General features: G+C 41.1%; 1 protein-coding gene across 13 annotated transcripts in view; it reads left to right on the top strand.

Moving 5' to 3' along the window:
* The window catches only part of CAB39L (calcium binding protein 39 like), a 69,681-nt gene that overhangs the window by 22,108 nt on the left and 35,923 nt on the right, over positions 1-11,650 (top strand). For 11 of the 13 annotated variants that reach the window (XM_074566098.1, XM_074566055.1, XM_074566017.1 and 8 more), the window contains one exon: positions 8,655-8,803. In XM_074566098.1, coding sequence (XP_074422199.1) covers positions 8,702-8,803 — 102 coding nt within the window. In that variant the 5' untranslated portion in view covers positions 8,655-8,701. Of the gene's footprint in view, positions 1-8,654; positions 8,811-11,650 lie in introns of all 13 variants that reach the window. The other 2 variants (XM_074566119.1, XM_074566109.1) reach the window with 1 other exon arrangement.

The raw sequence follows: 11,650 nt of genomic DNA, 5'->3' as shown, positions 1-11,650 counted from the left end.
CTCTGGAAATGGCTTTATTTACAGTGCCGTTTCCAAAAATAAAATATCTGCAATATATCATTTCACTTGCTGCTCTCCACTGACTGCCTGCAGCTGTGGGCTGGCTCTCGAGATGCAGAGGAATGAGAGCATGGCCACTTGCATAAGACAGCGGGAAATGGTTAGAGACGAAGGGAAGATGAGCGCGCGCGTGAACCGTCACCAGAAACGGTGCATGGAAATTAACCATCTCGTTATTTGTAATCAATTGGTCTCTGTCAACTTGGAATGCTAATTCTGTGCAATGGGCTATTCCTGAAGTTGTTATCAGGCACAACTTCCATTGAGCCAAAGGGGAGTTTTATTTCTGAGCAAAGAGTCTTTCTTGGGTTAATATTAGTAGTAAAGTGAAATTACTGCTATAGCAAATTATTTTAGTGTGGTATGAAGCTGTTGAAAGTAACCCAGCAGGCTTGCTAAGGACATGGTCAAATGAATGCTGTGTAGAGAGGTAACTTTCAGTAATATTGAACAAAAAGCAAAAATAGTAGTCACGTTCCTCGCTAATGGGTTTAGAGGAAGGCCTATTCCCTCTTGGCTGCTGCCTGTGTTATTTAAATTGTATTACCAGTTTCCATTATTTCTGCTGTTGTTATTACTACTAGAAATGGAGATTTAACTTGATTTCTCTTTTACTTAAGTAAGTGAAAAGCTGTTAAGGGCTGTTACCTTAGAATTGTGTGTACTTAAGAGACATTAGTTAAGAGACCTCTTTCTGCACGACTGAGCTCGTGGGAGTTTTGCTATGGATTACAGTTAGGCGTGGAATTCAGTTCTTTAATTTTTTTAGGTTTAAAAGACCTCCATGGTGACAAATGGAAATAAGAATCCCAAATATTCTTGACTCATCAATCCTGCATATTTCATGGCTGTAAAATCTGCTGGTTTCATATCTTTCTAGTTTTATTCAACATAAAGTAATAATCTACTACTTGTATTCAATTTGTTAGCATGAGTGGGAGCATCTCTGTAGCACATAATCCAGAGGTGACTGATGAAGGTGTGAGTATGGTGCTACGGGACGCTGCTTCTGCATGGGTTTAGAATCTGAATATTACCTGGCATTGCGGTGTGCAAATATTATTTTATAGTAAATATTTTATAATAATAATAGACGTGGTAGCACAGGACTTGCTGCAATAAAAGGATACTAGGCAGCAGAGTCAAACACTCAGAAAGTTCCTAACTTTAATTCTGGCATTTACCTGTGCCAATGTAGGCTGTGCTCTGTACCCCACCTAGGCTACTTATATTAACTTTCTGTCTGGTTTTGTATCATTGCACATTTATACCCCTTTTCCCCTCATCTCTGCCCCCTTCTGGGTTTGGCTGGTGAACATTTGAGCTGTAGCATCTGCTCCAGCAGCCCCATCTCTCCACTCTCCTTCCACCCCCTTCATCCCCTCTTGTGCTGGTACGGCTCCTTGTAAGGCTGTGTGGAGAACTGGACTGGAAACCTGTGTGACCGTTTTTTCCCCACCAGGCTGTTTTTTGTTAACCTGGGTCGGTTCCCTGACCTGGCTCGCCATGTGGCCCTGCGAACAGCGGTACCGCCCCAACAGAGCCTGTAGGGATGTGAACAGATGTGGGGCAGGGTGGTATCATCACGGAACAAAGCACTTATCAAACTGCAGCCCCTGTGACCAGATAGCTATTCGGTGTTTCATTTTATTCCCCGTGTTTGCTGAGAGACTATATAGGCTTTTTGGTTTTTTTTTGATGAATGAGCATTCAAGCACTCAATTAAAACCAGAATTATTAATTTCTTTGAGTGCTTCCATAGAGGTACACCACAACGCTTGAGTGGAGCATCACCATGGGTGCCTTCAGTTCCATAACACTATCAAACAACTACATGATATTATTATTATTCTCATTCTGAAGAGGTGGTCAGGTGCCTACTTATTTTACATGTCTGATCTTCAGGATGCTTGCCACCTATTAAAAAAAGGCGTTTGTGGCGGTGGTAGACATTACTGCAATTACTGCATTGTTTTGTGTGTTCCTGGTGAAGCTTCAGCCAGTATCCATCTTCATTCCAGGTAATGCAACACATAGCCAACAGCAAGGCTTATGATGGGTAAATGGTTGGTATATGGTTGGACTAGATGATCTGAAAGGTCTCTTCCAACTAGGCGATTCTATGATTGTAAATTCTTGAGTTTTTGGAATAATTTTGTTGCCAAGCAGAGACAGCATTCATTCACCTTGACCATAAAACCGTCCTCTCTCTTGGTAATCTCTTTTCTCATTTGCAATGTGCATTCCAAAATCTGCAACTCCTTGAGGATTTGCAGAGAAGTTATGTGTTGTGTAGCCCTGATTCCTTCTGTGTACTGAATGAAATGTGGGTTGTGTGAGTGGACAGCATGGGGGAAGACGGATTGGACTTCTCCAGGTGATCAGATGGCTTCCATCCTCTGGTTTGAGTACGTGACTCTGTAGTAATTGCAACAGCTTTCCCAAATATTGTGGGAGGGGGAAATGAGGGAATAAGGCATCTCTTTTATTATTTAGGCAATATTACGAAGAAAGTGTGCTCATTCAGGCCCCAAATATATGAGTCTTAAGCGCACTGGGTTGAATAGAAAATGAAGGGGTTTTTTCCCTTAGAGAAGCTCTCACCCAATACAAGTTACTGAAATGTTTTGATCCTGATCAATAAGTAGATGAAGGTTAGGAACTAAGACAAGACAGATGTCTGATACTTGAAGGGAAGGAAATTTTTTGCTCATTCATGTTTTGAAGAGCAAATGGCTTGTCTGGAGGAACATCTGCGAAGAGTGCATGGATGGGCTCACGTGCCCTCTGTCATTGTTGCCTTCGTGGGCAGGAGGAAGTGTTTGTTGCTGAGCTGCTTAATTGAGTCACTTCACAGTGGGATGGGCCGGTGAATAGAGTGACGTTGCCATCTGCATTTTTCCTTCATCGTGCTTACAAGCTCAGTTGCGCTGTAATCTTTTGAGAAATTATATGATTAAGAGCAAAGAAATAGGTGAGAGTGCCTATAAACAGAACTAGATCTCTTAGTGTACTTTATAGTTGTATTAAAGAGCTTAAGTTACACTAATTATCTTTTTTTTAGTGCATTCCCCTTATGAGCAAATAAACTGTCAGAAGAGATACTTTGAAGACTGATAAAGCATAGGCTTTGGTGTTGAATGACCTAGCTTTCATTCCTGACACAGCCACTGGTTTTTTTTTTTGTTGTGTGGCCTTGGGTGAGTCTTTCTATCTTTCTATGCTTCAGCTTCTCCCTTTGGAGAGGAGGCAGAAAAACAGCAAGTATATATAGGGGTTTTCTTGAAGTGTGTTTTCCATCTTGGTTAAATGTTTGCAGAGTTGGAGGCCTCTGAGGGAAGGTATGCCCTGAGTACGAAGGGATGTTATGTTATGTTTGACAGGCTACTGAATACCCTAAAACTCACATCTTGTAAACCTCGTCCACCTTTGGATTCAACTTGCTGCTTTAGTCTGTGTGATTTTATTTTTTTTCTTTTTTTCTGACTTGGACAGAAACAGCCAAACATTTAGAAAGTGGTGCTTTAAAATTGCCTTTTGGTGTTTCTGTCAGTTACCTAAAATAAAATCAGTGCCATTTTTTTTTTCTCTCAAACAAAAATGGAATTATATTCCCTGAAAGTATTTTTGTAAAAGTATGGCTCGTAAAATGCACTGGACTCTCCAGCTCTGGCGCCTGAAATGTCCTGTTAATACTGATGGCAACGGCAGGCTTTGGAAACCACCGTTCCTTCTACAGCGTTGCTGGGGCGTTCACCCCACGACAACCTCCCAGGCCAGGAGAGTTGGTCTGGTGAGATACAGCTGTTTCTTTCCTTGGTCTCATAAGCTCCTCACGAGAGCACCGGTGAAATATCATCACAACTAAATGTTTCAGAACTTGGCTGGTCCCCCATTATGAATTCAGGAGTGTCCACAGTGCGTTTCTGATGTTATAAAAACATATGCTGTTGAATAACCATTAGATGGAAAAAGTTTTCCTAGAAAGTAGGAAAGAAAGGGGCTCATTCAGCCCTGTCCCTTGCTGCCAGACAGCAGTGTCAAAAATTTATGAACAGATGCTCTGTAGTGTGCCTGGTAGAGGAGGTCATTTCAAAATCTTAACTTTCCAAAGGTTGGAAACGTTTATATTTTCATTTTATATTTTCAGCTTAAGTTTATTCATCGGCAGTTTATAGCCATTTGTTTCTGCATAAATAAAGTGTTATTGTTATTTAACCTGAAGTAACTTCTTTTTTTTCTTGTATTTTTAGAAGAAAACTTGTATTTTTCTTCTAAGCTTACCAAGGCGAGCAGTTTTAGCCTCCTAGAGATGCTGGTTTTCCCATTTGTCTGGACAGTCTAGGGTCCTTCTCTGCACCCGCTCTAATCTCTGTTGATTTTACTTGACTGTGGGTGTTCAGGATTGTGTACAATGTTCCATATGAAGTTCCATCAAGACTTTGTACGAAGACATGCATACCTTTGTATTTCTACTGGTTACTTTCTTAATTCATCAGGGATTTGTGTCTGTAAAACACCAGTGTAGTCATTGGGTGAGTATATGTCTTTGTCATTTCTCGTTGGTAAGTCCTCAGCTTGAAGCAGATATTCATAGAATGGTTTGGGTTGGAAGGGACATTTAAAGGTCATCTAGTCCAACCCCCCTGCAGTAAGCAGGGACATCTTCAACTAGATCAGGTTGCTCAGAGCCCGGTCCAACCTGACCTTGAACGTTTCCAGGGATGGGCCATGTACATCTTCTCCCGTTCAGCATTATCTGATACTTGTTACTCTTAATTTTTATCCCATTTTTATTATCTCCATCCTTGAGGCCATCCAGTTTCTCAGGTAATGATATTCCAGTCCTCTTCTGTGTTGATAATATCTTCCTATTTTGAGTCACCACAATTTTTGGGTAGGCTCTTAATTCCCATTCCTCTCTAAATAAGATCCCATTTCCAAATTGCTCTCACCTTCTCAGATGATCAGTCTCCCTTTGCATGGTAATTTTCCTTCAACTATTTAATTTTCTATTATATTCAGTTTAGTGTATTTCCATGTCAGATGCATGGATTCTACAGTGTTTTCTCTGTCTAAAAATTTATTAACAAGGGATTGTAGTATGAGCCTGTGGTTGTATTCTTTTCAGTTGTCATTCATCTTTGTATTTCAGTTATTTTTAGAGCGGTTTCTTGAGGAAATGAAGCTTATCTGGACATGCTGTCCATCTCATCCTACTTCTCTTTGTGTGGTAACTTCTGAACGAAGTCCTACTGGATGATTTCAAGCAACCTTGACAGAGGGCTAGATGCCCGGAAAATACCGAGTTCCAAAAACCAAACTGAAAATAGGTGATGAAAGGAGTAGGGAATTTAAACCAAATGAGTGCCTCTACTGACGAGACCTTCCAAGTAGAGCTTAGAGAGCAGAGAGCTGATGTAAAGAGAGGACACAGCAGAAACGCCCCAGCTGTGCTATGAGTTTTAGCAAGAGCTCGTGCTTTTTTTGATGCTAGAGAATCCAATCATGAGGAGCAAAGCTGGAGGAGAAGAGTCCTTGTTCTGCCATGTGCCTTATGGAATAGCCATCCAAAAGACATCACATCCTAAATCTCAGCAAAGCGACTTTACCCCCATTTACTTCTCCCTGTAATTGTGAATAGCACATCCTCCCTAGGGGATTCCTGCATGGAGAAGCAAAAGGGACCATAACCTGCAGCTGCCAGTATAGATTTTTCTGGATGCATCATCTTTTGTCAGCTGCTGATGGGTTAAAAACTGTGTCGTGGAAAGGGGTAAATACATAAATGTTCTTCGATGCACATCTGGGGCTCTTCCCCTTTTTCTCTCTGTCTCCCTCCACTTGCATACAGTGGATGCTTTGCTTTGTATGTAAGACTGATAAATGAAGTGAAGCAGAGACTTGGCTCTGTTCAGCGGAGGGATGAACTAAACAGTCTCTTGAGTCCCTTCCTGCCCTATTATCAGTGATTTTGCTGTTGCGATTAGGAGACTTGGTAGGGTGTGAAGAGGAATGGTATTTTATCGCTGAGCAGTGCTGTGGTGGCTTGGCGGTGAGACTGGAAGTATACGGTGGAAAAGTGCTAGCCTGGCTCTTGGAGTTTTATGGCAAAATGAGTGATTATTTAAATACAGACACCATACTCTAGACAGCTATGTAAGTTACTTTTTGGGAGGAAAATGTGTTTATAATTTATAGTCAACATTTAAGTTAGACATGTGGACTTCTGTTTTTTTTTTTAAATCTCAGAACCTCTAGCTCATGAGTATTTCAATTTAAAAATCAAATTTTCTCCACCTTTGCTTTTCTTTGTGTGGAGACTTCTAAAAGGGGAAGATAAAGGGATATCTTCAGCAATCTGAATAAGCCTACCCCACCTTGGATGAAAATACTGCTTTTCTGAAACGCAACGTGCCTGTTAAGCTGCTGCTCTCAGACTCTGTCTCTCTTCTGCACGTTCACGTCCTCATGCAGTGTCTTCACAGATAATGAAAACTTGCAGAATCAGGTCCTTCTCAAAGTGTGTTGTGAATTAGTAATCTTCTAATTGCAGCACATGTGGGATTATGGGGTGCTTGGTGCTTGCTAGCAGTGTTTAAACAAATGTATTGCATAATACTGGCATCCCAGTCTTTTGCAGTGCTTGTATGTAGCTGAACATGCCCAAAGGAGTTAGTTGTTAGCATACCCAGTCTTCAGTCTTGCACGTTGGCAAGTTGAGGTGTGACTCTGCTCGGTTGCTGGTCGGATGGTGCTGCCAAAGCTCGCAGTTGTGAGCTCCATGGGAGCAGGAGTCCTCAGCTCAGAGCTCAGCCAAGTAATGAAGGTTACGTAGCCAAAACTGCAGAAATAAAAATGAGTTTGAACTGAACCGTGAGGAGCTTGACAATGGAAATCCGAAAGAGGTGAGCTTTCAGATGTTGGATGGGAAAATATTTCTGTAAAACTGACCTAGCAACAAATGAGAAGCTATACACAAATTCCCCTGCTCTGGACACTATAAAGAAACTTTTGGTTTAAATAAGACATTTAAAACTATTTCCTGCGTGTCATAGAAACTGTTCTTGTAAAGATAATCTGCAAAAATATTTTGAAATGTTTTTAATAAGATGTTAGGACACAGTCCGTTTAGGTTTTTTTTTTAATTTCTTTTTTAAAGTACTCCTCTATGGTTTGAATTTTATACTTGGCTGTTTTATATGGTTGCTATTTATAGTTGCAATAGAATGTATATCTAATCTGGGTATTAATTCCATAGGATATTTGGGGATTAGTAACACATGGATGTATGGCACAAATGGGGTCATACTTCATGGTGGACTCTGTAATGTGTGAGTAGTAACAAGGAAGCCTGAAGGGAGTGGGTGCTTTGGGACAACTGGGAAACCGTTACACCATTGTTTTCTTCTTTGTACTGTGTGTATTGTGCTCATTTAGTTCTCTCCTTTAAAACCTCTTCTATAAAGCTTTTTTTTTTAAATTGTAAAAGTTGAAGAAGAATAAGGAGATTGAAGTGGTTTGTGTATATAGTTATGTTTTCACAGCTTACCTTGTAAATGTGTGTGTGGAGGGATGGTGATGGTTGTCTTTTGTTGTGGAAAGAGATGAAAGTTTGACATTATTTTTGCCTTTTTTTTTTTTTAACCTCTTCTTTGTTACTGTACAAACTGGAATACAGTCCAGAACGGTGCTGTTCTCTCCCTGGAAAGTGGTATTGCCTGAACCAGAGCATGTTCCCATCTGTAGTCTGTCTATTGACTTCATTTGTATCGGACCCTCAGCAAAACCCATGGGAATTCAGAACTTGATGCTATGTAGGATCAGAAACTAAGCTACTTGGTTTCTTTCATGTATAAATACAGTGATGTGGTATTTGCCTTTTTAACCATATAGAGGAAGAATGTTTTAAATGTAACAAACAACCCCATTTTTGTTCGAATGCTCAGTTTTTCATTTAAATGTCATGAAAACATTTGTGTCCATATTTGGGCCTGACCTTCTATTCCTTATTTAATTCAGGCAATGTTTTACACAAGTGAGATCTGACCCACAGATTCTTGAAGTCTGTCAGACTTAGGGGGTAGCTTCTACTGCTGCTTCTCGAGAAGCTTTAGGCTGAGAAAGAAAAGCAGCTGAAGAACAAGGAGCGATGGTGGAGAAGCTGGGGCCTTATCTTGCAATGCTCTAAACAAAGGACGCTTTTGGTATGCTGGCGTCTACAGTTGGTTATCTGCATCGTGATGAAGCCGGTGAAGTTTGGCAGAAACCCCTATCAGAAATCTAGTGGAGCCTGCCAGATATGCAGTGTCCAAAAAAACATTGGGCATAGACATAGACTCGCTGGAGCACCGACCTGTAGGTCAGGGGCCTTTAGGAAGCATCCAGCTCCTGCGCAGGTGCTGAGTAGCTGCTTTCCACATGCTAATGGTGGCTTGTGACTGTACGTGAGAACTTTTACTGCCCTACTGAGTAGCCGAAGCAAAATATAGTGCCTGAGGCATAACCTTTTCTTATTCATAATGTCTTTGTGTGTTTTTGTTGCATTTTCTTATAAACCTTAAGAGCTATTTTTGTTTCTTGTTTCTTTTAAGGCAGTCCTCTTCTATCCTGAAGGAAGAAATCCAGGTGAAGAAAAACCATGCCTTTGTTTAGTAAATCACACAAAAACCCTGCTGAGATTGTGAAAATTCTGAAAGAAAACATGGCCATATTGGAAAAACAAGAAAAAAAGACAGACAAGGTATGAGGTAATGTTGGGGAAGACAAATAAGGTTTTTATGCTGGGGAAACAGTAGAATAAGGGGAATAAAATAGCATTCACTTACTGCCCTGATTCTGCAAGTGCTTGCACATGTCGGTAGCTTTGTGTTTGAACGGTCCTGCTGAAATGAGGGGCTTTTGCATAAGTGAAGTACAACAGATCTGGAGGTCAAACAGAAAGTGTTAAGATCTAGGAGCCTCAGCCAAAACAAAGGGTGATGTCCTACTACTTCAAATAGTAATGCCTCTAACAAAACTGCTTGGAAGGCTATTTGAAAACTATTATACCGTTAATTGGTTTAGCAGGATAACCAATGAGACTGCAAATTAATGTGTAGGTACCCACAGAGCAAAACTTACTTCTGATGAATGTTGTTTGCATAAAACAGCGAACCTGTTTGTATTCAGATGTACATAAAAGAGTCTCACTCTCTTGATCCTTTCCTATCTTCTGGGTGCTAGTGAGCTAAATGAGCTGCACTACTCGTATTCTAATTATAGCACTAGGTTTTTGCTAATGCTATTGCTCTCCTCTAACTCTGTGACACAGACCTGAGTTACTTTTGCCACTCTTCCGATGAGCAGTGGAGAAGATGAACCCCAGCGTACAAAGTGCTCCCAGTTAGGAATTTATGCTTACATAAAATCAAATAATTTAATTTTTATTTTTTTTTTGCACCTGAGGCTCTGGCCCTTTATATTATTACTGTAGTAGAAGTGTATGATTTTAATTAACAACAAACTTTTTAGGTTAAAACTGAAGGTCAGTGCAAACAGAAATAGCTAATAAGTGACATGAATGCAGTTTTCGTGCAGCTGATGTTTGTGTGCGCATGTTGCGCTTCCCCCACCTTGTGCAGAAGTCTGTATTAGAATGAACCCACCCAAAAGGTAAGCATGGAGCCCTTTGTGCCCTCAGTGAAACCCTCTTAAAATTTTCTGGTTCAAAGCAAGTAGCTCAGTGTGTGTTAATTATGTAAGATCAGTCACAGGGATTTCAGGGAGGCCTCTGGTATTTGATGTCTCATGCTGAAATGCCATCAATTAACTGAAGAGCACTGAGAGAATCTGACTCTGAACTAAAACTTAAAATAAGTAACTAAATAAACCAGCAGTGTCTGCCCTCCTCTGCTGAATTCATCCTTCAGAGCCTCATTAAAGAAGACATTCAAAGCAGAAGCTCTGGACTCAGATTTCTTTTCGATTTGCTTTGCAGCATGACTCCTCTGGGTTGTGGTTTTGAGGATTTTTGGCTTTGAGCTGGTTTGTTTATTTGGGTGTCGGTGACAAAGGAGGAGAAATTTGGACTTCTTAGAAAATCAAGAACCCAATGTAAATTTTTCATAAACGTCAGAACAGCTGGCGTGTGTTTTCCTCACAAAGCGAAAGAGCGTTACCCCAGCGTATTAGGATGGAAACAGCTCACGAATTTAGCGACGATGTTTATTTTACAGGAGGAGTTTGGTTTTCAGTATTTTCTGCTGTACTTTTTATCACTATGGGACGGAGACTGTTCTGGGGTCAATGCTGGGTGACTGGGGGAGAGGAGGGAGGGAGGGGACAAGGCAGTCGCTTCAGTGGCAAGGCAGAAAGTGAAGAAAGCGGCCTTTTTTGGACAGTATTTACACATAGGCTTTACGTGGCTTGTTGACTCAGGACTTTGCACTCCGATGTAGAGGCAGCACGCAGGGCCTTTCTCCCTTCAGAAGGGAAGATGTGAGACTCCTTGGTAAGGCTACCTTTCATCTAAAGTGTTGCACTGAGCTGTCCTGAAATAAATCCCTATTAAAGAAAAGAGCCAGATTCGTGGTCCTGAGTTTAGGGAAGTAAATCATAAGGAATATCTTTAGTACTGTGACAACGATAAACTTTAAAAAATGGCAGGAAAATTAACTCTTGCAAAAACAATCACCCCATCACATCTCTTACTATCCATACAGGTTTGTGGGCTTAGTAAAACCATTTTTAAGTGTTGTTGTTTGCCTTTTGAATTGGAGAAGAAAAGATGATGGGCAGACTTCCAGTGGCACACAGATTTTCAAAACTTACTCCCTTAGTAGTACTCGTGAATAACATCTTGTCTTTTCGTGAGTATGATTAGAGAAATTTAACTGAAAACAAAGGCAAACAAAACCAAAGCACAGTGCTGTACTCTGTGCTCTTCAAAACCTGGCAAGGTTTTTAAATTTACCTGATTTGATTTCCAAAGGGAGATGAAACATGTCAAACTTCCATAAAAGGGCACAGAGATCTGGTTGCTGCAAGAGCCAGAGACCCTGGATATCCCAGAACTGGTTTTGGACCCTGTGGGCCTGTGAACGCAGAAGTTTGGGAATCAGGGCTCTCTTTTCAGATTCCTGTCTTGTCTCCTTGTCTGCTGCGAGCACTGGAAGGGTGCTGTTGTGCCTCACTATAAAACCAAGGTTCCCAGTATTTCTGGGGTACAACTCCACGGCATTCCTGATGTTGCTCGCGTGCAGAATAGCTTCCAACTAGGACTTGCCTCACATGCGTAAACAAGAAGATTTACCCTCTGACAATTGAGCTGTTATTGTAGTACAGTCAATGTGGTATGTGGGCTGAGACAGCTAAAAGCTGCTAATACAGCCGGAATTGTCAGAGAAGTGTGGCAAAGCCTAAATTAACTGCAGGGCTAGTGGGGAACCTTCTTGTTTCCTTTCCCAGTTAAGAAATAGTAAGTACGAGGTGAAGATGCCCTGGGCAGCTTTGGGGGAGGTGGCATGAGGTTGGACAAGGAGAGGCTTGACGCTTCTAATACAACTTTGTGCAACTTTCAGCAGGAACCATCCATGCCTCGAAGGGGCCG

The sequence above is a fragment of the Larus michahellis genome, chromosome 1, assembly GCF_964199755.1.
Source record: "Larus michahellis chromosome 1, bLarMic1.1, whole genome shotgun sequence".
NCBI lineage: Eukaryota > Metazoa > Chordata > Aves > Charadriiformes > Laridae > Larus > Larus michahellis.
Note: the sequence above shows the minus strand (reverse complement) of the source record. Positions and strands in the feature narration are given on the sequence as shown.